The sequence below is a fragment of the Sorex araneus genome, chromosome X (genome assembly GCF_027595985.1).
Source record: "Sorex araneus isolate mSorAra2 chromosome X, mSorAra2.pri, whole genome shotgun sequence".
Taxonomy (NCBI): domain Eukaryota; kingdom Metazoa; phylum Chordata; class Mammalia; order Eulipotyphla; family Soricidae; genus Sorex; species Sorex araneus.
Genome location: NC_073313.1, coordinates 314,469,413 through 314,495,729, shown reverse-complemented (window position 1 = coordinate 314,495,729; position 26,317 = coordinate 314,469,413). Strand labels below are relative to the sequence as shown.

The following is a 26,317-nucleotide window of genomic DNA, read 5'->3' as shown; positions in this document are numbered from 1 at the left end:
TGAATAAATAAATAAATAAATAAATAAATAAATAAATAAATAAAACCCCCAAGCACAGCTGGGTGTGGCCCCCAAACAGACACATTCTGCCCTGACAGTTTTAGTTCGGCCCTTTTATGCCACAGTTTGCGTTCGGAGTCGAGCCTATAAACTGTAGGACCAAGAGGGACTACATTTCCCAGCTGGCCCTGGGCGCCGGCCGCCGTCCTTCCGGGCGCGTGCGCCGCGGTGCTGGCGGCTGGCTGGCGGGCAGGCGATCGGAGGACGGCATGGAGCCCGACGGCCGCTGGCGGAGCCTCCCGAGCGAGCCGAGCCTGAAGCACTTGACCGACCCCTCGTACGCGATCCCGCGGGAGCAGCAGAAGCCCGCGCTGCAGGAGCTGACGCGGGCGCATGTCGAGTCCTTCAACTACGCCGTGGGCGAAGGGCTCGGCCACGCGGTGCAGGTGAGTGCGGGTGGGAGGGGTGGGGGTACGGCCTCGCGGCACTTGCACTCCAGTGTCCGCGCCTATGCCTTGGCAGTCTTTTGGGTTAGTGGGTGATCGGGTGATCGGGTGCTGCAGGGTGGGCTCCATGGAAGCAAGCGGGGCTTGCCCGGGGCTGAGTTTGAATGAGACCCGGCCCCTCGGAACGCGCGCCTATTCGGATATGTACGGTTCTTAAACTATTACATTTGTCATTTCATTTTTATCTAGACCCCGTGATTTACAAGGTTGTTTATAACGGGGGTTTCAGGCATGCTGTGCTCCCACCACCAATCTCTAGAATGCAGTAGTTTAGTTATTTAGACTACCAGCAGAATGGATGGATGTGGCTTTAGACTTTATATCGTCCTGTAGGATTATGAGTAGGCCTTGTAGAATACAAAATTGGGACATCCTACAGGAAAACCTCTTTGGGATTGCAAGCAATTAATAGTGGGCATTTTGTTTCAGGCTATCCTGCCTTTCGAATTCGCTTTTAAAGATGAACGGATTTCCCTTACTATTGTGGATGCTGTCATCACGCCGCCCTCGGTTCCCAAAGGGAGCATCTGCAGAGAGTTCAATGTCTATCCGGCAGAATGTCGGGGCCGCAGGAGTACCTACAGGGGAAAGTTGACAGTAAGTACAAGTGACAGTGTGTGACTTTAACATTGAACTTTTGGTGGGGGGAGGGGGGATTGGGACCTTACCTGATAGTGCTCAGGGATCACTCCTGGCAGCTGGGGATACAGTATGTGGTGCCAGCCTGTCCGCACACAAGACAGACACCTTAACTGCTGTACTGTCTCTCTAGCTCCTCACATTATACTTTTTTTTTTTTCTGCATTTTGGGCCAACCCAGCAGTGCACAGGGGTTACCCCTAGCTCATGCACTCAGGAATTACTCCTGGCAGTGCTTGGGGGACATATGGGATGCTGGGAATTGAACTTGGGTCATGTGCAAGGCAAACGCCCTACCCGCTGTGCTATTTCTCCAGCCCCAGCATTGTACATTTTTAAGAGGAAGGTTGGTCCCTAATAAATTTGGGGTAAGGATTCTCCTCTCAGTGGATCCCATGTTTGAAATCCATAGCATAAAGTCACTTACTTGTGGTTTTCTTCAGCTTTCAAAATATTCACTTGTTCTTGTCAATCTGGAGATTGTCATTTTGATGAGAATTTTTCCTTTTCTTTTCTGTAGGCTGATATCAGCTGGGCAGTGAATGGAATCTCGAAAGGAATCATTAAGCAATTCCTTGGCTATGTTCCCATCATGGTGAAGTCCAAGCTTTGCAACTTGCACAGCCTTCCTCCACGAGCTCTTATTGAGCACCATGAGGAACCTGAGGTAATCACAGGGGTCCCGGGTGCTGGAAAACCAATTGACAGAGACATACAACCTGTTGGTTCTTCTGCTTCAATTTCTCAATAAATAAAAGTATACCCTTAATATTTTGTCCACCTGCTGAGGCTCAGAACGAGTCTCAAAAGACACAAGTATGGAAAGTGGCGAGGCACTTAAAGTATTATTATAGGGGAAGCGCTGGCTGGCTTCCTCCGAATTTCCTAAATCACATATATTTAGGGCTATTTTTTTTAAGACATCCTAACTTACAAAACTGTTCTCTAAAATGTCTGCATTACTGCTACCAAGATTTTGTGATTTGTATGATTCCTCTGTGTTCCCTTCAGCACTCTCAGGTGACCTGCAGAAGGGAGCCTGTGTTTTGGGAAGAGGTTTTGGGGTACAGACCTGAGTCTCTCAACCCAGCCACTCCACTTAACCAGTCATGTGTCTTTGGGAAGTTTAATCTCCCCGAGTCTCTGTTTCCTGCTAAAAATGGGCCACAGATTCGCTCATTATGATGACGATCAGACATTATAATAGCAGTCTGTGATGTGTGATTCATGGTAAGCAATTGATATTAGTAGCCTATGATAGAAATGTGATATTGATGCCTATTTAAAATGATCTATATAACTAATTCAAATTTCTGATTTCCAGAATTTTTCTTTTTCTTAAATCGATGAACAATGGGATGACAGTGATACAGAGTGATACTTCTAATTTATTTATTTTAATTTTGGGCTCACATCTAACTGTGCTCAGGGCTTACTCCTGGCTCTGTGCTCAGGGATCATTCAGGGTGGTCCTTAGGGTAGTTCGGGAGATTGAACCCAGGTCTACTATGTGCATGACAAGCGCCTTACCTACTATCTCTCGGCACCAACATTTTTTTCTTCCTTTTTTTAAAAACTCAGTGAGCCAGAGATATAGTACAACAGCAGGGTGATTCCTTTGCACCAAGCTGACTTGATTCTGCGCATCTCATATACTTCCCTGAATACAGCCAGTGCACCCTCAGTGCCTGGAGTAAGCTCAGTTGTGACCCCAGACAAAACACAAAAGCTTAACGGTTGCTGTTTTTTATTTTTGAAGTATATTTGTGTGTGTGTATATTTAATGTCATTTGAAGACTAAAGTCAATGTAGGAAACAGAGAAGCAGCTTAGGTTGGGCCTTTTGTGGAAAGGAGGGTACCTTGATTTCCTTCCATACTCGTCTAGGCATCTTGGAATTCCCCCTTGCAAAGTCTGCTCTTCTTTGCTCTTTTGCTTTTTGCGCCATACCTGGTGGTAGTCAGGGCTTACTCCTGACTCTGCACTCAGGGATCCCTCTTGGCCAGCTTGGGAGCCGATGGGATGCCGGGGATCGAACCCAGATCAGCCACGTGCATGGCAAACGCCCTGCCGGCTGTGCTATTGCTCTGGCCCCTCTGTCTAGCCCTTAGGCCACCCCTTATGGGCTGGATGTCGATCTGGTTGGACCCCAAGGCTCCACCGTAGGTTCACCCATGGCAGTGCAGACTGGAGATGTGGAGTAGTCACTGTGGGGCCCGGGCCTGGTCCGCGGGCTCCTGGCTCACCTTGGGCAGGTGAGGATGGTAATGCAGCCCATTTCTGCACAGTTTCCGAGGAGGCCTGGAGTCCTGTTGGGCCTGTATCCTTCTTGCCTATTGTTGCCTCTGGCCAGCAGTGAGGCTGTTGGTTACAGTATTGAGTTCATAGTTACTGTTGTCTTTGACAGATTTCGTTAGGTTTTATAACAAGTCTCTTTGGCAGGAAATGGGAGGCTACTTTATCATCAACGGCATTGAGAAAGTCATCCGAATGCTGATTATGCCTCGGAGAAATTTCCCCGTTGCCATGATAAGACCAAAGTGGAAAAGCCGAGGTCCCGGTTATACTCAGTATGGTAAGCTGTGATGAGTTTTGAAATGTTCTTGTAGAAGTCTTAAGCCATTCTTTTAAAAGTAAATTTTTTGTAAAATGTGGGGCTAGATGTGTAGTTCTGTGGTGGAGAGTCTGCTTTGGACCCTGGAGGTCCGGAGTTCTTCTCCCACACCGCAGCTATAAGTGGGCCGGAGCAGCTGTACAGAGGCCCCTGAGCATCTCCGGTGTGGCCCCCAAACAAAAAAGAGAAAAAAAAGTGCATGTACTGTGGAGCTGGAGCCATAGTACTGTGGATTATCTGTGTGGATAGTACAGTATGCAAAGACGCTTGCTTTGCACACAACCTCCATTTGATCCTGGTGCAACGTGGTTTCCTGAGCCGTGCCAGGATTGATCCCTAAGTTCAGAGCCAGGAGTAGGCCCTGAGAACCACCAGATGTGGCTTCAAAACAAAACAAAACTGTAAACAGGAGCAGTTAAAATCACGGGGCTGGAGTGATAGCACAGCAGTTCCTGAAGTTCCACTTGCCTTCATGTGGCCAGCCCAGATCAATCCCCAGCACCACGTGTAGTCTACCAGGCCCAGCCAAGAGTGATTCCTTTTGCTTTATTTTGTTTTTGGGTCACACCCAGCGATGCTCAGGGGTTGCTCCTGGCTCTGCACTCAGGAATTACTCCTGGCGGTGCTTGGGGAACCATATGGGATGCCAGGGATCAAACCCAGAACTCAGGTCAGCCACATGCAAGGCAAATCCCTGCTACACCATCACTTCAGCCCCAGGAGTGATTTCTTTTCTTTCTTTCTTTCTTTCTTTCTTTTTTTTTTGCTTTTTGAGTCGTACCCAGCGATGCTCAGGGCTTACTCCTGGCGTTGCACTCAGGAATTGCTCCTGGTGGTGCTCGGGGGACCATGTGGGATGCTGAAAATCGAACCCAGGTTGGCCACATGCAAGGCAATGCCTTACCTGCTGTGCTATTGCTCCAGCCCAGGAGTGATTTCTTAACGCAGAGCCAGGAGTCGGCCCTGAGCATTGCTAGGTAGCCAACTCCCTCCTTCCCCCCAGGAAAAAGCAGAATCCTTTTCTAAACTATCTTCTCAGTGCCTAATTCCAGGAGCGTCCCATCTTAGCATTTAAGCAGTGTGTTCTAGTTGAGCTAGAACATAGATAACTATAGCTGTACACATTGTTTCTATAATAGTGTTTTAAGTAGGATAAAAGTCTTTTCATTTGGGGTACGACGGGGGGGGGGGGGGGGGGGAGGGCACAGCTGGTGGTGCTCAGGGCTTACCTCTGGCTCTGCATCCAGGAATCATTCCTACCAGGGCTCAGGGACCATTTGGGATCCCGGGGATTGAACCCAGGTAAGCTGCAAGCAAGCAAACACACTCTCTGCTGTCCTCTCTCTCCGGCTCCTGTTTGTTTGTTTGTTTGTTTGTTTGTTTATTTATTGCTTTATGGGTCACACCCAACAATGCACAGGGGTTACTCCTGGCTCATGCACTCAGGAATCATCCCTGGCCATGCTCAGGGGACCATATGGGATGCTGGGATTTGAACCCGGGTCGGCCGCGTGCAAGGCAAACGCCCTACCCGCTGTGCTATCGCTCCAGCCCCTGTTCATTTATTTTTTTACATTACTTGATGCAGTATGTCTTAGCAGTGTGTTCCTGGATTAACTTAAATTCTGATTGGTTTAAATTTGTTTATGTTATTTTTGTACCACACTTGATGGTGGTCAGGGATTAGTCCTGGGTCTGTGTTCAGGGGTCACTCCTGGAGGGGCTTAGGTGGCCATACTGGTGTTGGTAAGACCAACACCCTCAGTACTATCTCTTCAGCCCTCTCAAATTCTTTTCTCCCGTTGCACTTGGCTTGGGAGAGGGTGGGCGGAGGGAGATGCCAGAGACAAAACTTCGGCTTCCTGTGTGTACACTAGCCCTTGGACTGTCTTCCCAGCCTGGTGTTTGTGCCATAGTCTCTTGTTCCCTCCTCAGAGTTGGGACTATGCAGTGCTCCGTGACAGCCTCTGCAGGGGACCTGGGGACTTGCTCTGGATGTGAGCTTCGAAGATTTACATTTATAGTTTTGTTTTCCCACACATGAAAACTGAACTCCTCAGGACATTTGGCATGATCTAGAGACCCTTTTTTTCTTGGGCGGGGAGGTGTGATTTTAAGTATCTCCTGAGTGGTTTGGGTACTATTTATTTCTGAAAGGAAAAAGTCATTCAGAAAAAAAATGACTGTTGCTGTGACCATCTTAGTAAAGCAAGAATCAGTGTTGCCAAGCCTTTCATTCTGTTTCAACAGGTGTTTCCATGCGCTGCGTGAGGGACGAACATTCCGCCGTCAACATGAACCTGCACTACCTGGAGAATGGCATGGTCATGGTGAACTTCATCTACCGCAAAGAGCTGTTCTTCCTTCCCTTGGGATTTGTGCTGAAGGTGGGTCTGACCTACCAGGGGTTCCTTTTGTTATGAAGATGGCTTGGAGCGAGCGCCCTTACAGTGGGTAAGACACTTGCCTTGCACGAGGCCGACCTGAGTTTGATTCCCAGCACCCCATCTGGTCCCCCCCAAGCCCGCTGTGAGTGATCCCTGAGTGCAGAACCAGGAATAAGCCCTGAGCACTCAGGCCTGCCTGCACAGCCCTCTGGAGAGTGTGTCTGGCAGGGATTCCAAAAGCCTGGGGCTCGGGAGGTTTGGGAGAGGTGTCAGTGGGGCTGCAGGTTTGAAGGCTGCAGGATGACTATTGGTTTCGGACTGTTGAGTGGTGGTGTCGTTCCCCTTAGTACGGGGTCGGAGGCTGGGGGGAAGCTGTCCTTGCAAGGAGCCTGGTGACTGTTTGACCACGTTCTCTGTTACACAGGTCAGCCCTGACTTGGTTGGGGGCTTCCAGTTGTGAGCACGAGGAGGCAGGGTCCACCAGGTGCTCAAATCTGACAGGCATGCAAGCAGTGCCCTTATTTGGAAAAGTTGTTTTTGGGTGCAGAGGGGTTGCACCTGACAGTGCTCAAGGCTTAACTCATGGCTCCATACTCGGGTATTACTCATTGCAGTGCTCCAGGAACCATATGAGGTACTGGGGGTGGAACCCAGGTCAACTGCATGCAAGGCAGTTGCCCGTCCTGAGGTCATAACTCTCTTGCCCCGTGGAGAGTTCGTTCTTATTCTTGGGTATTAAGCAAGAGAGCTTGAAAAGAAAATAACACTAATAACCAGAAAACTATTTTTCTCCTCCAGGCGCTCGTCAGCTTTTCTGACTACCAGATATTTCAGGAGCTCATCAAAGGGAAGGAGGACGACTCTTTTTTCAAGAATTCTGTGTCTCAGATGCTGAGAATCGTCATGGAAGAGGGCTGTGCCACACAAAAGCAGGTCCTCCGTTATCTTGGCGAGCGATTCAGAGTCAAACTCAGCCTTCCGGACTGGTACTCCAATGAGCAAGCTGCAGAGTTTCTGTTCAGGTACGTGTGCCTCCACTGTGGGTTGTGAAAGGTAGCCGTGTGCCTCTGGAGTATTATGGGCTGGGCGGAAGTGGCCTGGGAATCAGATGGGGCTGTGGATGCTGCCCGAGCAGAGTCAGGGCTGGCTTCGTTCCTGTGGTCAGCCTCATCCTTCCATGGCATTTTTATTGTACATTTTCCCCCTAGTTTTTGGGCTATAGCCGGCGGAACTCACGACTTATTCTTAGCTATGCACTCAGGGCTTGCTCCTGACTGGGCTGGGAAGCTTTATGAGATGCCAAGGATTGAACCCAGATCAACCGTGTGCAAGGCAGATGCCTTACCTACTGTACTGTCTCTCCAGCCCTTTATCATACTTCTTAACTTGCAGTTTGGAATGACTTACAACTTGAAGAATTGTTAGAGTAGCTCAGAGGACTGGAATGCATTAATGCTAGGTTTCCATTTCAGCATTGTGTAGTCCCTCGAGCATCCCAGGTGCCCCACAAAATTTGTGAGAAATTAGTGCAGTGTACACTTGAAAGATTTAGTAGCTAATTTGTGGGGGGGGGGTAGCAGTGGGCGGGGTTGCCACACTCAGTGGTACTCAGGGATCACACCTGGTAGTGCTTAGGGGACCATAGTGGCATCAGAGATAGAACCAGGGTCACCAGCATACAAGACAAGCACCCTAACCCCTGTATTTTCCCTGTGGCCCATTTGTTAACATTTTACTGCGTTTGTTTTATAACTTCATCAGCTTGTGGATCACCCTTGAAAGTGGCAGGCATCATGTCCCTGTATTTCCCAAGGCAGTGATTTTGCCTTAGGTAACCACTTTGTGAGATGTTTAAAGAAACCCTGCACTCGACCAGGGCTGTCCAGCGAGTAGCCATCAGCAACGTGTTCAGTGCTCAAGTGGCTGGTGCAGCTGAGATACAGAAGTATTCAATTCATCTTTTATGTAACTTGAATTTATTGGAATCTGGTTTGATCTAACCTGCCTGCCTGTACCACATTGGCCAGTGCTGTTCTTGGCCTGTTAAGTGTGTCTCACTCTTCCGTTGATAGTGCCTGTAAAGTTGAAAACCACTTTCTCTAAAGTGAGTAAGGATTTTTTTGGTTTTTGTTTTGGTTTTAGCTTTTGGGCCACACCCATCTGTGCTCAGCACTCACTCTGCACATAGGGCTTACTGCTGGCTCTGCACTGAGGGGTCACTGCTGGTAGGACTTGGGGCCCATATGGGTGCCAGGCATTGATCAGGGGCCACCCTTGTCAGACAAGCACCCTAGTCCTATGCTCTCTCTCTGACTCTGAGTAAGGATTTTTATGTAAACCTTGGTTAAGATGATACTAAGTATAAGCAGATTTTTAAAAGGCTTTTTCTTTTTGTTTTAACAGTCAGTGCATCTGTATTCACCTGAAATCCAGTACTGAAAAGTTTTATATGCTCTGTCTCATGACCCGGAAGCTCTTTGCTTTGGCCAAAGGAGAGTGCATGGAGGACAATCCTGACAGTTTAGTGAATCAAGAGGTCCTTACACCGGGGCAGCTCTTCCTCATGTTTCTGAAGGTAAATGGCATGCTACACTACCCTGGGTCAGCAGTGCCTCTTGTGGGAAGGTGTGACCAAATCGGTGGCAGTTTTTCCTGCACCTTCAGGGCTGGGGGTGTGACTCAGTAGCAGAGCACTCACTCTGCACATAGGGGACCCTGGGTTTGATCCCCAGCGCTACCGAAAAGAAAACAAAACCCACATGTTTATCCAGCTGGCCCTTGGTACTCAGGGGAGATTGGTTCCAGAACCCCCTGGTATACCAAATATGCAGTTCTAGTTCTTATGTAAAGTGGAATAGTACTTATAATTTACATACTTTTCCATGTATTTTATTATTTGCTTGTTTTGGTTTTATGAATACCCAACGGTTCTCAGGGCCTAGTCCTGGCTCTGCTCAAGGAACTGTATGTGGTACTGGGAATCGAACCTGGGTCAGCCACATGCAAGGCAGTTCCTTGCCCACTTTACTATCTCTCCAGCCCTCCTAATTTAAATCCATCTCTAGATTACTTATAGTACCTAATACATCATCTGCCATTCTTTGTTTTGAGGCCAGATCTGGTGGTGCTCAGAATTTACTCCTGGCTCTGCTCTCAGGGGTCTCTCCTGGTAGGGCTCAGGGGACCGTATGAGGTGCTGGGGATTGACCCTGGGTTGCCCGCATATAAGCCAAGTGCCCTGGCCAGTGTATTATCGCTTTCAGCCCACTGTGTCAATCACTCTTACACTGTGTCACTGAGGAAATGACAGGAAGAGTGTCTGCATGAATCAGTTCAGCTGTGAACATCACAGTGTGCCTAGTGTTCCAACCCCAGGTGTGGAAACTGCTCATGGGAAAGGCTTGCTTGGAAAAGTGTTAGTCTTCACATCGTAGATCCTTTTTCTTTTTCTTTTAATTTGGGTGCAGGCCATGCTCAGTGGGACATGCATTGTGGGAACTCAAACCAGCACCTTAAACATGCAAGTCCCTAGGGGTATGGCCCACCAGCAGGTCAACCTGTTCCTGTGGGGCGAGTTCATCAGCAGCCTGGTGGTGCCTACAGGCTTCCTGACACCCCCAAGTGCCCCTATGCCTTTGTTTGGCTGGACCCAAACAACTTGGGACCAAGTTTACCAAGAAATTAAATGGTCAAAAGTTAGGTATGGGGGCTGGAGCGATAGCACAGCGGGTAGGGTGTTTGCCTTGCACGCGGCCGAACTGAGTCGATTCCCAGCATCCCATATGGTCCCCTGAGCACCACCAGGGGTGATTCCTGAGTGCAGAGCCAGGAGTAACCCTTGTGCACCGTCAGGTGTGACCCAAAAAGAAAAAAAAAAAAGTTAGGTATGTGGGAGCCATGCCCACAAACCGCCTCCAGCACAGCTATAGAACCTCATTTATTGGCCTTATTTCAGAAACCTGTAGATAAATCTCAAAAAAGATCAAAAGCTGCAGTTAGTCTCAGACCCACACATGGCTGAACAGATGGGGCTAAATTGGAGGGGGGCAGGTTGGCCTCGTGGCCCACCCAAGCAGAGCCCCTGGTAGCCACTTGCTTCCATAATCCAAAATGGCTGCCATATCCCTGGCCTGACTCCACCGTCTCAGGACAGACCTCACCACGATACAATCTGTTGGAAATTCTGGTACGTTGGTTGGGTTTTGTGACTGAAATCTCCAGGCATTGTTGTGGGGGGGTGTGAATGGGCTACTTCCCCCCATCTCTTGTACTTCCAGAAGGTTCGGCAGTCACATCCATACCCCAACGCTGCCATCCAGTTGAAAAGCTACTCCAGGGGCTGGAATGATAGCACAGCGGGTAGGGTGTTTGCCTTGCACGCGGCCGAGCCTGGTTCGACTCCCAGCATCCCATATGGTACCCTGAGCATGGCCAGGAGTAATTTCTGAGTGCATGAGCCAGGAGTAACCTCTGTGCATTGCCGGGTATGACCCAAAAACAAAAAAAAAAAGAAAAGAAAGAAAATATTTAAAAAAAAAAAAAGAAGAGCTACTCCAGCCTTACCATCCTATTAAAAATACCATATGCCCAGAACAAACGCCATGACCTCTTAGTACCTGTATTGCAATCCTAATGCACAAAAGGAAAAGGAGAGAGAGAGCAGGAAGGAAAGTGCCTCCCTTCGAGGGAGGTGGGGGCGGGGAGTGGTGGTGGTAAAACGGGGGATATTGGTGATAGAAAATGTACATGGGTGCTGGTTCATTGTATGACTGAAACCCAATTATAAACAGGTGTTTGGGGGAATTGTTTTTTTTTTTCTTTTCTTTTCTTTGTGGGTCACACCCTGTGATGTTCAGGGGTTCCTCCTGGCTGTGCACTCAGGAATTACTCCTGGCAGTGCTCGGGGGACTATATGGGATGCCAGGAATTGAACTGGATTGGCTGTGTGCAAGGCAAACATCCTACCCACTGTATTATCACTCTGGCCCTATGAACAGCTTTTGTAATGATCTATCTCACGGATATCCAACTTAAAAAAAAATTTTTTTTTTTAAAGTAATGTGGAGTTCATGCCCAATTCAGTCAGCTTAATAAATGGCTGAATAAATAGCAGTACTCCTACATTTTTTTAAAAAAACAAAACAAAACATGTGAGTCTTGTGCTCTGCCACTTGAGCCAAATTTGTCACCAATCCCCTTCTTTTCTGCTTTATTTTACATGAAGAAATGTAATGTAGGAGCTGGAGCAATAGCACAGTGGGTAGGGCGTTTGCCTTGCACGGAGCCGACCCGGGTTCGATTCCCAGCATCCCATATGGTCCCTGAAACACCACCAGGAGTAATTCCTGAGTGCAGAGCCAGGACTAACCTCTGAGCATTGCTGGGTGTGACCCCCCCTCCCCCCCAAAAAAAGAAAGAAATGTAAAAAAATCACCCAGATAATTCTTCCTAGGGGCTGTACCCCTGGTGTTTAACCTAGCGGTGCTGTGCTTGGCCATCTTCAATGTGTTTACAGTGGTTAAGCAGAGAGAATGTGAAATCCTGGTCATGGCATTAAACGTGAGCTGTAAATGGCCCCCCACCACACATGATGCAGCTGACTCCAGTTTAATCCCTGGCACTGTGAATGATCCCCGGCTCTCTGCTAAGAGTCACACCTGAGCACAGTCCCAGGATTAAGGCCTGAGCACAGCCAGCTGATTTGGGGCCCAAACACCCACTTAAAAAAAAAAAAAAAACAACTTTTTTTTTTTCTTGTATTTCTCTTTGTAATATCTTTTTTTTTTTTAATTTTTTATTGAGTCACCATGTGGAAAGTTACAAAGTTTTCAGGTTTAAATCTCAGTTATACAATGCTCGAATACCCATCAAAACAACTTTTTTAAGGGGCCAGAGAAGTAGCTCAATGGGTTGAGCATGTGTTTTGCACTCAGGAGACCCAGGTTCAAGCGCAGAACCTAATTTCTGCTGTGCACTGAGCCAAGAATGTGCTCCAAAACCAAGGGACATTTTTAAATTTTAATTTTGTGCCACCACAGGGAACATTTGAGGTTGCTGGAGGCTGTCAGGGCCTGGTGGATGCAGCTGGTATCTGAAGGGTGGAGGATGGGAGGATGGGGTGTCGCTGCGCACCCTGCATGGCACAGACGGTACCTCTCCACAGAGAACTCTCAGCTGGAGCTGGGTAGCACCAGGGTTAGGGAACCGCCACGGTGGTTTGTGATGCTCCATCGAACCCTCCTGTGCCCAGTGCATAGGTGGGGTATTTTCCATGACACTAGTGGTCCTTTATTCTGGATGTAAAATTTGTGTGCGAATAAGGTGGAAACTTGTAGTCATTAAAACGAAAATTTGTATTTTTGCACTTCAGGAAAAAATGGAAGCTTGGTTAGTATCTATTAAAATAGCTCTAGACAAGAGGAATCAGAAGACTAATGTGTCCATAAATAATGAAAATTTGATGAAGATTTTAAATATGGGAACAGACCTAACAAAACCATTTGAATATCTTCTTGCTACCGGGAATCTACGTTCTAAAACAGGTGAAATTAGATAGACTTCATTTTAGCTAGCGCTTTTAAATTATTGCTTGATTAAGATTTATCTGTCACTCAGATGTTTTTATTTATTTATTTTATTGATTAAAATTTAATTAATTAATTAAAATAATATTTATTTTGGTAATTAAAATGTCTCTTTTGCCATCTTAAGCTATGTATCAGAGAGCACCTTATTTTTAAAAAGAAGAGATATTCTTCTTAAAAGTGAACTTCTCACTTCCGCTAAAAATAGATTTCATTTGAAATTTTGACAAGCATTGGTTTGAAGAGTGTTCCACAAAATGTCCATTTAGTATAAATCCAGTCTAATGATGAGATGCTTTTCCTGTACCTATTTGCTAGAAGATAAGAGTAGCTTATCTCTCTGAGGAAGGGTTTCCTGTTCTCAGGGATTCATACAATGTCCATTTTCACACAGGTTGCAGCAGAGGGGCTAGGGCGAAAGTAAGTAAATTAAGGACCCAGAAACATTTTTTATTTTGTTGTGCTGGTCTGAGACCAGGACCTCATAGTTGAGGAACGTGCTCTCCTGAGCTATGTCCTTGGCCGGCCCAATTACTGCTATTATTTTGTCAGGTAATTCTGATGCCAGCCTGGACCTGGGCTAACAAATATCTGTGTATCTGATTGTGTTACATATCTCACTGTATTCGTTAGTAGGCTAAGAAAACTCTCTGTATTATCTAACCCTCCTAGTTGTATCCCTTTTACTTGCTGTTTATAATATTACTCATTAATAAAGTATTGCTCATTTATGTTTCCCGCAAAGGAGATAATGGCAGAGAAGATAAGGAGCCAGTTGTTTGAACAGACTAAAACATCTGGTGTGGACCTGGGGGTTTTACTACTTCTAACTCTTCTCCCTCTCGTCAGCGCTCGGGAAGCTTCCTAGTAGACCTCTCTGATCTAGCGTGGGCCCGGAAGTTTTACCTTTTTAACTTTTTACCGATTGCTTTGTATGAGTTTGGTCATTTCTGAATGACTTTTATTTCATGAAGGTCTTGGCTTCCTGCAAGATTCCGGACTCTGTGTTGTGGCCGACAAGCTGAACTTCATCCGCTATCTCTCCCATTTCCGCTGTGTGCACAGAGGGGCCGACTTTGCCAAGATGAGGACCACCACGGTGCGCAGGCTGCTGCCCGAGTCCTGGGGCTTCCTGTGTCCCGTGCACACCCCAGACGGGGAGCCCTGTGGCCTGATGAACCACTTAACTGCCGTGTGTGAGGTTGTCACACAGTTTGCGTATACGGCCTCCATTCCAGCTTTGCTCTGCACTTTGGGTATGTGTTGTGCGGTGATAAACTGTCTTGGGGGGTGGGGGGTGTTTGTTTGAGGGGGCCTCCTAAGGAGATTGGCATTTCAGTGCAAGGACCCTGCAGTGCCAGGGACTGCCTGGAGGTGCTCAGGGGCCCCCAGGGCCACACCTGGCAGTGCTTTGGGAAATGTGTGGCCCCTGAAATTGAATTGGGGTCAGTTGCATGCCAGGTAAGCATCGTCACCTGTCTGCTCTCTCCAGCCCCAGGTTTAAACTGGTGCAGAAGATCAGGTTGGGCTTCTTTGGGCCAGGCAGAGTATTAACTGCACAGATTCATTTTTTAGTCTTTTATGCAGGAACTGGGCTGCTGTTTGTCTGGGGTACGGGGTGAGACCCAGAAGGGATCAGGATCCAGAAGACATCAGGCTCTGTGCTCAGGGGCCCATGTGGTACCAGGAATTGGGTCTGCGGCTCTTGCCTAAGTTTTGTTCTTTCCTTTTACAAACAAAAAATTAATAACGACCATGCAAAGCTATTTACAATTTGGCAGGGAGGAAGGGGGACTTTTTGGATTACACCCGGCGATGCTCAGGGGACCATATGGGATGCCTGGGCTCGGACCCGGGTTGTCCACATGCTGTTTTTGAAAGAGTATCTGAATAAATAAGAGAAGTACCACCAGAACTTTGGTATTTTTGGAGTTAACCTCCCTGTGTCTCTGAACTAGGAAAGAGCGTCGGGTCACTAGCTGGAAATGTACTGAGTGTGCAGGCTTTCTGCTGTAGACAAGGGGGTACCTAGTTATCTACGACGTTGGGTAAGTTGTGGAACCTCTGTCATCGTCGTGGAAGTGTTCTGATGGATGGTCCTGCCCGTTCATGTCTTCAGGTGTTACTCCTGTGGATGGAGCACCGCATCGGCCCTACAGCGAGTGCTACCCCGTGCTGCTGGACGGCGTGCTGGTGGGCTGGGTGGACAGGGACCTGGCTGCGGGCATCGCACAGTCGCTCCGACACTTCAAGGTGAGCTCGTGTGTTTACGAACTCCTGATGCTTTCTTAAACATGAATTCTTAGAACGTTTAAAGCTCGTGATTGTGCTTTACATGAGGTACGGGAGAGTCTTCCTTAGTCGCCATACTCTGGGGCAGCTTACGAGCATGGCAGCCTCTGATGTGAAGGACTGCTAGAATTCCCTCATGAAGTCAGCTATGCGTTGCCTGAAACTCTCAGTTCTAGTATGAAAGTGGTTGTCTTTAAGCTTTCTACTTCTATTAAGTTTCTTTTTGTTTATCTGCGTGTCATCTTGGCTTCGTGGGGGTGGGTAAAGTAGGTCAATTGTGATTGAGTCGTTTTCACCCTTTGTCATCTTTCTTGTTTTCTGTGTTTGGGCCATTCCCGTCAGTGCTCAGGGTTTACTGTGCTCAAGGATTACCTCAGGTGGGGCCCAAAGAACCATATGGAGTGCCAGGGATTGAATCCGGGTGGGCTGCATGCAAGGCGAGCGTCTCACTTCACTATCCCATTGGCCATTTGCACTTTCTTATTTAGGTTAAATGAGTAATTGTTAATACTTTCAGAACTTCTACACTGCTGGTGGGAATGCCGGCTAGTTCAGCACTTTTGGAAAACAGTATGGACGATTCTCAAAAAACTAGAGGTTGAGCTCCCATTTGACCCAGCAATACCACTGCTGGGAATATATCCCAGAAAAACCAAAAAGTATAGTCGAAGTGACATATGCACTTATATGTTCACCGCAGCACTGTTTACAATAGCCAGAATCTGGAAAAAACCCGAGTGCCCTAGAACAGATGACTGGTTGAAGAAACTCTGGTACATCTATACAATGGAATACTATGCAGCTGTTAGAAAAAATGAGGTCATGACGTTTGCATATAAGTGGATCAACATGGAAAGTATCATGCTAAGTGAAATGAGTCAGAAAGAGAGAGACAGACATAGAAAGATTGCACTCATCTGTGGAATATAGAATAATAGACTATAAGACTAACGCCCAAGAATAGTAGAAATAAGTACCAGGAGAATGTTTCCATGGCTTGGAGGCTGGTCTCTCATTCTGGGTAACTCAGGGAAGGGACCACCAAGTAAAATGTGGTTGGAGGTCATGTGGGGGAAGGGTGAGGCGGGTGGAATACAGACTAGAGACTGAACACAATGGCCACTCAACACCTCTATTGCAAACCACAACACCTAATCAGAGAGAGAGAACAAAAGGGAATTCCCTGCCATAGTGGCAGGGTGGGGTGGGGGGAGACGGGTCTGGGGAGGGGGGGAGGGATGTTGGGTTTACGGGTGGTGGAGAATGGGCACTGGTGAAGGGATGGGTTATTGAACTTTGTATGGGGGAAGCATGAGCACAAAGATGTATGGATCTGTAACTGTACCCTCACGATGACTCTCTAATTAAAAATAAACTAATAAAAAAAATGAAAAAAAAATATTTTAAACTAATATATTTACATTAAAAGTGAGGTATTTAATATAAAAAAATACTTTCAGAACTAAGAATTTAAGTTTATTATGTTGCCATTTTCTATAAGTCATTCCTTTCGGGTTTTATTTTTATTATTGTAATTTACTTACCTAAATTTGGGGCGCTTGATTTTGTTTTTCTTTGAATTTAGGAATTTTATCTCTTTTCATTCTTTCATTTAATTGATAACATACTTAGCAGCAAATTCCTTTAAGATTTATTTTTTCTGTTTCACTCGGCTTTATTTTGTGTTTGTGCTGGGAGCAGTGCCCAGCTGTGTTCAGCAGGAGTGGGGTGGGGGTGTGCGAGGGCATTCCTGGAGGTGTGCAGGGGACCCTGTGGTGCCAGGGTCAAACCCCAGAACTCCGGAGGCAGGGTTGCACTCAGCCCTTTGAGGTCTTCCTGGCGGATTTCCCCAAGTACTGACATGGAGGGGGTTTTGTTCTGTTTCGTTTTTTTCACTTTCCTGCAGTTCTGGTTTGTGGTTTTTTTCCTTTTGCCCAGGAATTGTCTGGGGTTTTGTAGTTAGTTTCCCAGATGGAAGGACTTTTTTTTTTTTTTTTTTGCTTTTTTTTGGCGGGGGGGGGGGGGGGGGTCACACCCGGGGCAATGCACAGGGGTTACTTCCTGGTTCTACACTCAGGAATTACTCCTGGCGGTGCTCAGGGGACCATATGGGATGCTGGGATTCAAACCCGGGTCAGCCGCGTGCAAGGCAAACGCCCTACCCGCTGTGCTATCGCTCCAGCCCCGGAGATGGAAGGACTTTTTAATTGAAATATTAGGCCTTACAAATGAACCCAGGGCCAGAAATAGAACTCAGGAGATAATGCTTTATGTAGAAGACCCTGAGTTCAAATTGCAGCACCTCTGGGCATGGCCTCAGCGACCCCATAAGCCCTACCAGGTATGGCTGCAGCAAACCTGGTAAATAAATACCAGATGTTTCCCATCATTTAACATTGAATGTAGACATTCAAGATTTCATTTACTGTCTTTGTTCTCCGAGTCCTTGGTTTGCTGTCAGCCCAGTCTCTCGTTACCACTTTGCTGATGGTTGGAGCTGGCCTGTTGCCTGACTCCTCTGCACCGCATGCCAGCCTCCCCTCCCCACCCCCCCCACCCCCGCCTTGCTTGCACCTGTCCTGGTGCCACACACGTAACTGTCACCTCATTGAACTCTTCTCTGTTGGAAACAGGTCTTGAAAGAAAAGAGAATCCCTCCCTGGCTGGAGGTAGCCCTTGTTCCCATGACTGGGAAACCGAGTCTCTATCCGGCCTTGTTCCTTTTCACCACTCCTTGCAGACTGATGCGGCCTGTGCAGAACTTGGAACTGGGAAAAGAAGAACTAATTGGCACTATGGAACAGGTACAGAGAGTGTGAATGATTGTGGCTGTCTGTGCTTGTGTAGTATTGCAACTTGTAAAGGCTCATGACTAATGTTTCTGAAGTACCAGAATTGCCAGAGTGCCAGTTTGGCATTCTAGAGAAAGAAGGGGTTTTTGCCTCTCGTGGCCAGCAAGCAGAAAGCCTGCCGTAAGAGGAGGCAGAAACGACCTTACTCCACTAGCATGTCGAACCCCAGAGCATTTGAGATCACATTACCCACCCTACTGTGTTCCCCACAAGCCTTTCTCGCTGGCCCTCCGGCAGGTGGTAAGGCTGAAATAGTCCATTTGACTCTCATTCTATCTTTGTCAACATTGCTGCCGCTGTGAAACTTTGGCTACTTGAGTCAATAAAACAATCCTCCTATCCCTTTTGAAGTTGGACTAGGATAGATCTGGGGTCTGGGCGAGGCGAGTGGATTCATGATTGGAAGTGTCCCTGTGGGCCCGTAGTAGGTGTGTCCCTGACGCCGGGGGAAGGTTTCTCTGAGTCTTGGGAAACTGTCAGAGTTTGTATGTTTGCACTTGACCTGGGTCCTTCCACTTCTCCAGCTCTTCATGAACGTCGCCATCTTCGAGGACGAGGTTCTCGAAGGTGTCACTTCCCACCAGGAGCTCTTCCCGCACAGCCTCCTGAGTGTCATCGCCAATTTTATCCCTTTCTCCGATCACAACCAGAGCCCACGGAACATGTACCAGTGCCAGATGGGTAAGGTGGACTAGACAGCGGTGGCAGTCACGGGAGAAAAGTGCTTGAAATTTTTCCTGTTTCTTCGGATTTCAGAGGAAGGTTGCAGAAATAGGTTAAAGAGCTCCCAGAAGCCCTTTATACCTGTAGTCCATTAACAATTTGTACTGTTTTTGGGGGACGGGAAGTATTTGGTTTCCACCCAATGGTGCTCAGGAATCATTCCTGGCAGGCTCTGGGGACCATATGGGGTGCTAGGCTCAAACCCAGGGCATCATACCTACAACATGTACTTTACCGCTGAGCTACATCCCCAGTGTGATTCCAGATACATGGAACCATGCATGCATAATTGGGGGTGCGCCAAAGAATTGGACCCAAGTTCTGGAGTGTAGTTTGGTTGCAGAGCACTTGCCTCGCGTGAGCTTTTGGTCCCCAGACCCAGCTTGCTCAGAGCTCACTCCTGGCTCTGTGCTCCAGGGTCACTCTTGGCGATATTTGGGGTACCATATAGAGGTGCTGAGAATTGCACCCTGTGCTATCTGTCTTATATCTGTATCATTTAATACTCGAGGGAAACTAAAATGCCACTTTGTTTTGCTCTAGGAAAACAGACCATGGGCTTTCCACTTCTTACTTACCAGGATCGATCAGATAACAAACTGTATCGTCTTCAGACTCCACAGAGCCCTTTAGTGAGACCGTACATGTACGATTATTATGACATGGATAACTATCCAATTGGGACAAATGCCATCGTTGCTGTCATTTCTTACACGGGCTATGATATGGAAGATGCCATGGTAAGTTTTATCTACAAATAGAGACCTAGGGCTCAAGTGATAGTACAGCGGGTAGGACACTTGCTTTGCATGCAGTGGACCCCAGTTCAGTCCTCAGCACCGCATATGGTCCCCTGAGCACCTGGGTGTGGCCCAGAAAACAAAAAGAAGGAAGGGAGGGAGGGAGGGAGAGAGGGAGAGAGGGAGAGAGGGAGGGAGACAGAGAGAGATCTGGGCCCAAGACAGTATAGTGGGCACAGCAGGTAAGCGGGCACATGGCCAGTCCGAGGGCCAGGAGTGATCCATGAGCACAGAGGCAGGAGTAAAACGACACTGGTGTGGCCCAAAAACCAAAATAAAGAAGAGAAATACAGTTCTCTTCTTTCAAATATTTTTGGTGTGGAGTAGAAATTGGGGAATTACCTGTCTTTGTTTTAGTTTAGCAGAACTGCCTGGGAAAGTTTCATAGATCCGGTCTGTTGCATAGATCAATTTTTTCTTTTGATTGCTGAGTAGTAGTCTGTGGCATGTCTAAATAAACCACATTTTAACCATTCATCTGTTGAAGGACAACTGAAACGACTCTAGTTTTTTTGTTATCACAAATAAAGTTGCTCTAAACAATTTATATGCAAGTTTTTGTGTGAGCATAAATGTGGGAATGAAATTTCTGGGTGATATGGTCATTGTAGGCCTAATTTTATAAGAAACTAAGAAATGTTTCCGTAGTGGCACTAAAGCAATGTAGCAGGAGCTGTGTCTTCACCAGCATTTGGTGTTTTTATTGTTTTCTTTGTTTTTGAGCCATACCTTGCTGTGCTCAGGGGTTACTCCTGACTGCACTCAGGGGTCACTCGTGGTACTTGGGGAACCCAGTGGGATGCTGGGGATCAAATCCAGGTTGGCACCTTATCTGCTGTACTATCACGCTAGCCCCTAGGTTTTAATTTTTAACTCTTTCATTCACTCTGAGATGGGTGATGGACTATTTCTGTCTCCAAGTGCTTGTGTTTGGCATGTTCTAAGCTCCAAGTTGGGTGGGAAGACTGGAGAAACACTTACATATTTGAGTACATTGTGTGGGTAGAGAGTGAACAGTTATAAAGTGGTTGTGTACACTTGTCTTTTTATGCATCCAGCCCTTTGACCCATCTCCCAAGCCAGCAAGATTGTTTTATGCCACTTCTATGTACCTGGGTTTTAATAGCATAGGTGATTTTGCAAACATGCATAGGGATTACAGTTTCAGCCTCACACTTTGCCCGCAGTGCTTGAAGCCCCGAGAGCCCTCTTCTGGGCCCCTAGAATTGTGAAACTGAATCCCAGTTATCCTAAACCAGTTACAGTTCTCCCCAGTTTTATTTGAAAATCCTTATTTGGCCTCAGTTGTTCCCATTAATGATTTTTTTGACCTCCTAGATTGTGAATAAGGCTTCCTGGGAACGAGGATTTGCCCACGGAAGTGTGTACAAGTCTGAATTCATCGATCTCTCTGAAAAGATCAAACAAGGAGATGACAGTCTGGTGTTTGGAGTCAAGCCGGGGGACCCCCGGGTTTCGCAGAAGCTGGATGATGACGGCTTGCCCTTCGTTGGCGCCCAGCTACAGTATGGAGACCCATACTACAGCTACCTGAACCTCAACACCGGCGAGAGCTACGTGATGTACTATAAGTAAGTTCGGGTGCCCTGCGCCAGCTGTACAGGCTGCGATTCCTGTGAACTTGTTGGAGTTTTAAAAATTCGCTTCATGGGAGAGAGTTTAGTTGAAAGTAGTAAATTGGTTACTGACTCAGGCGTGACTGAGTTAGCATTTCTGGTTTTGTTTGGAGGCCACATCCAGCCATGCTTACTCACTACTGGCTCTGTGCTCAGGGATCATTCCTGGTGGAACTTGGGGGGCTATATGAGCTATGCCAAGAGTAGACCCCGGGTTGGCAAGGAAAATGCCCCATCCACCATACTCTTTCTCTGGCCCCTTGAGTTAGCGTTTCTGAAACGAGACCATTCCTTTAGTTGTACCTCCTTTGTTTTTCTCTTTCTCCTGTCAGTCTGTAATGCTCCATGAGACAGTGATTATCATAGAACTCTTATGACCGCTTGGGGCCAGAGAGGTTGTTCAGTAAGCTAAAGTGCAGGCCTTGCATGCAGGAAGCCTGGGTAAAATCCCTGCCAGGCATTGCTTAGTCCCTCCCAAGCACTGCTGGAAGAGATCTCAAACACAGAGCCAGGGGTAGCCTCTGAGCACTGCCTCTACCCTCCCCCCTCCCCCCAAAGAAACTGGTATTCAAGCTTGATAAGTTTATACAAGTTGTTAGGAATATTTTGGTTAATATTGCTTCATTTTTTATGTTAGAATAGTTTACAACTGAAATTTACTTCAAAATTTTTCATTTACGGGGCTGGAGCACAGTGGGTAGGGCATTTGCCTTGCACGCGGTCAATCCGGGTTCGATTCCCAGTATCCCATATGGTCCCTGGAGCACCACCAGGAGTGATTCCTGAGTGCAGAGCCAGGAGTAACCTCTGCATCGCCGGGTGTGGCTCAGAAAGGAAAAAAAAAAATTTTTTTTTTCATTTACTTCTATTTCTATGTTTGCAGATGAACATAATTTTAGTGAAGTGAACTGTAACCACATTCATACAATCTCTTAAGTTTAAACTTGGTTTTGGGGAGGGTCCCAGCCAGGATGTTACTCCTGGCTCTGCACTCAGGAATTGTGCCTGGCGGTACTTGGAGGGACCATATGGGATGCCAGGCATCGAACCCCAGTCGGCCACACGTGCAAGGCAAATTGCCCAACTCGACGTAGTATTGCTCCAGCCCCTAAACAAGATTTTTTTTCGTTTTTGGGCCACACCTGGAGGTGCTCAGTCTTACTCCGGGCACTGTGCTCGGGGATCACTCCTGTTGGTGATCTGGTGATGTGCTGTGCTGAGGATCCGGGTCAGCCCTATGCAGGGCAGGCAGGGCCTTGCCCTCTTCCCCCTCTCTCCAGCCCTTAACAGTAGCGTTAACTTTGGCTGTGGTTTATTTTCCCCTTTAGGAGCAAAGAAAATTGTGTTGTGGACAACATCAAAGTGTGCAGTAACGACTCGGGCAGCGCCAGGTTCAAGTGTGTGTGCATCACCATGCGGGTGCCCCGGAACCCCACCATTGGCGATAAGTTTGCCAGCCGGCATGGGCAGAAGGGCATCCTGAGCCGGCTGTGGCCCGCGGAGAACATGCCGTTCACGGAGAGCGGCATGGTGCCCGACATCCTCTTCAACCCGCACGGCTTTCCCTCGCGCATGACCATCGGCATGTTGATCGAGAGCATGGCGGGGAAGTCGGCGGCGCTCCACGGGCTCTGCCACGACGCCACGCCCTTCACCTTCTCCGAGGAGAACTCCGCCTTGGACTACTTCGGCGAGATGCTGAAGGCAGCCGGCTACAACTTTTACGGCACCGAGCGCCTGTACAGCGGCATCAGCGGGCTGGAGCTGGAGGCCGACATCTTCATCGGCGTGGTGTACTACCAGCGCCTGCGGCACATGGTCTCGGACAAATTCCAGGTCCGGACCACGGGCGCCAGGGACAAGGTCACCAACCAGCCCATTGGCGGCCGGAATGTCCAGGGCGGGATTCGGTTTGGGGAAATGGAGCGGGACGCGCTGCTGGCCCATGGCACCTCTTTCCTCCTGCACGATCGCCTCTTCAACTGCTCGGACCGCTCGGTGGCCCACGTGTGCGTGAGCTGCGGGAGCCTGCTCTCCCCGCTGCTGGAGCGGCCGCCGCCCTCCTGGTCCGCCCTGCGCAACCGGAAGTACACCTGCACCGTGTGCGCGCGCAGCGACACCATCGACACTGTGGCCGTGCCCTACGTTTTCCGCTACTTTGTGGCCGAACTGGCGGCGATGAACATCAAAGTGAAGTTGGACGTCGTCTAACGGCAGGGGGCCTTCTGGAGACCGGACGGGGCAGATTCTATGAACTGGGGACGCTAAGCTCGATGGGGGTGGCATTACTAGGTTACTCATGTATTATTTTCCGCCCCCCCAAGAGTATTAAACTTCCCAGTTTAACTCAGGATTTCCGAGTCTCCTGAGATGGACCACCGAAATATATTTTCAGCAGGTTTGTTCAAGACTTCCACAACTGCCTTCTTTAAAATATGTTAGGGCCAGAACGATAGCGTATGGCAGGTAGGGTGCTTGCCTTGCCGAGGCTGACCTGGGTTGGGTCCTCAGCATGCCAAATGGTGGGTCGTGTCTCATCTCCTCCCCCTTCCCCCCCCCACACACCCAAGCATCGCTGAAAGTAATTGCTGAGTGTAGAACCAGGAGTAGCCCATGAGTATCGCCAGGGGTGACCCCCCCCCACCCGAAAGCCAAAAACATCCATTAGTACTAGAAGGCTGGAATGGGGGCGGCCCCCTCCAGACTCCAGGTTCTGAGATCCCTACTTTCAGACACGGATTTCTACAGCAGAACAGACCAACACAAAGAGAGGTTAAGTCACAGAGGTGGTTTTATATTTTCTTAAATTACATGAAAGTGGAAACCAAAGGTAGAACTGTTTCTAACAGATTTGTTGGCGTGTGGTCGCTACACTGAAGGCTCTGCTTGTCTGAAATGTGTGGGAACTCCAAGCACATCTGCCCCTCTGGAGGGGTCCTTCCTCCGTGCCCTCTGCATTGTTTTGTGGTTTGTAGCTTAACGCTGAACTCGAGTTCTACCCTCTTAGCAAAATGAACATTGTGCCGTACAGCACGGTTCTGTGAACTCAGGCACATCTCAGAACTCAGGAGTCTTAGGCAGCAGGACGTCGGCGCGTTGAGCAGCAGCTGCCTTTCTTCCTGCGGCCATCACCCACGCTTGACTATTTATATTGCAGTGACCCTGTCATAGGGTGCAGCTTCCATGTCGGGCCTTACCTGGCTGCTTTCATTGTGGTTCCCATCCCCCAGACGCCACAGTGCGGCAGACAGCAGTGCTTCCTTCTCGAGGGCTCCTGGTGCTCTCTCCTATGTACTTGGTACATTTTCTTTGTTTGTGGTGGTATTGTTTCCACATCTTACAAATAATGTTACTGAAGTTTAATATAGAGAAAGTATATTTTGCAACATTTTCAGTATGGAACAGATCTACAAATTATATTGATATTTTACATTTTTTTAAATACTAAATCTATAAAACCCAGTGGCTGCTTTTTCTCTTCTTTGTGTACAGTATTCATTGTGTGGCGGTATTGCCCCCTGCCCATTTTATTTGTGTTATTCTGTTCTTTGACTATTGGAGGGTTGCAGCAGTATATATGTCTACACTTCTGCAAGTAAAATGTGCTAGCTGAAATTAAATACTTTTTCCAAGGGAGCACAGAGAAAGTACAGAGGTAGGGTGCTTGCCTTGCACCGGGCCAGTCAGGGCTCAAACACCAACACGTGTCCTGGGAGCATCACCTGAAGTAGTACATGAGCAGCTCAGAGCCAGGGGTAAGCCTGGAGACCACGGGAGTAATCCCCCACCCGCCCCACCCCCTGCAAAAAAAATAAAGGTTTTCTAAGATAAATCTTAGGAGTCTGCTGTAGGTGCCTTATAAGGTATAAGACAGGTCTAGACAAGAAAAAAATTATCTTTTCAAGGTACATGCATACTTGGCTTCCTTAAACTGTAGGGAAAACAGGAAACCCAAGATTTTACTGAGACTCCCCCAGTGAGTAAATGCAACTAAACTATCTCACGCATTTCAGATTACCCCTGCTTTATGATCCCACAACCGAGGTCTGTTGCTCCCATCTCCCCACTTTCATTGTGCCCCATTAGAAATAATAAAATAGGGACTCAGGATAGAAGGTAAGGGACTTGCCTTGTACACAGCCAACCCTAGCACCAAGTGATCCTTCAGAAACTGCCAGGGGTCAGTTCATTTTTGGGGGGCACTCCCAGCAATGCTCAGGGGTTCCCCTGGCAGTGCTCGGAGTACCGTATGGGATGCTGGGGATCGAACCCTGGTTGGTCACGTGCAAGGCGAGCACCCTACCTGCTATACAATAGCTCCAACCCTAGGGGCTGGGGTGGTGTCATTTCTGAGCCTGGCTCAAACACCCCAAAAAGCTAAAATAATAATTAAAATGTTTCAGCTTTTAATTTAAAATTACAGGCTCACTACCAAAATAGTGACTTTGGGGGTGTGCCAGGGATATAGCAAGATTGAAAAGCCAACCTTGGAAAACTCAGGGCCTCTTCCTATTTCACTGGCTTCACAAGGCACTCACTTCTGTTTAGTTTTATCACATGTTTAGGCTGACAAACACTGGTTATATAATCAAGATACAGACTTGCTTCTATGGGCCTGGACAGGTAATACGCCAGTGAGGTGCTTGCTTTGCATACAGCTGGCCCAGGGTTGGTGTCCTGAGCCCACCGGTAGTGATCCTAAGTGCCACCAGGTATGGCTTTCCCCCAAAAAAGTTTATCTCCATGCCAAAAGCCATTCTGTGCTATCCTTAAAGTTATCCCCTGACACCTTGGCAGCCACCGCTAACATTCATCTCAACATTTTAAATGATGGGTTCCTATTGTATGTGACATTTTAAGAGTTGGATTCCTATTATATGTGACCTTTGAGATCTTGAATCAACACCGTTCCCTTGAGATTCATCCAGGTTGCTGCATGGATCAATGTTTGATACTCTTTATTGTTTGTTTATAAAGGAAGTTGTTCTGAACAGTCTTGTACAGTGCTGTTAATATGTGTGTATGTATGTGTGCATATATACATATGTATGTATATATACATATATATATATATATTTTTTTTTTTTTAATCACATCCAGTGATGTTTAGTCCTGGCTCTCGCTCTGCACTCAGGTATCATTCCTGTCTGGACTCAGGGGACCATATAGGGTGCCAGAGATTGAACCCAGTTTGGCCACCTGTAAGTCTAGGGCCCTACCTACTACACTGTCTCTCCGGCCCCCATCCATCCTCTTCAAAGAGGTGTCTGTTCATTCCCCCACA

At 47.7% G+C, this 26,317-nt stretch overlaps 1 protein-coding gene across 1 annotated transcript; it reads left to right on the top strand.

Annotated features, from left to right (window-relative positions):
• The first annotated feature begins 210 nt into the window (after positions 1-210).
• Positions 211-26,018, top strand: POLR1B (RNA polymerase I subunit B). The gene is made up of 15 exons (XM_004609248.2): positions 211-446; positions 936-1,103; positions 1,666-1,812; positions 3,587-3,719; positions 6,009-6,145; positions 6,944-7,167; positions 8,549-8,720; positions 12,516-12,687; positions 13,704-13,985; positions 14,849-14,982; positions 17,655-17,825; positions 18,398-18,554; positions 19,140-19,336; positions 20,735-20,988; positions 22,362-26,018. Exons 1-15 carry the CDS (start codon positions 270-272, stop codon positions 23,242-23,244), a joined length of 3,408 nt encoding a protein of 1,135 aa, XP_004609305.2. The 5' UTR covers positions 211-269; the 3' UTR covers positions 23,245-26,018.
• The last annotated feature ends 299 nt before the right edge of the window (positions 26,019-26,317 follow it).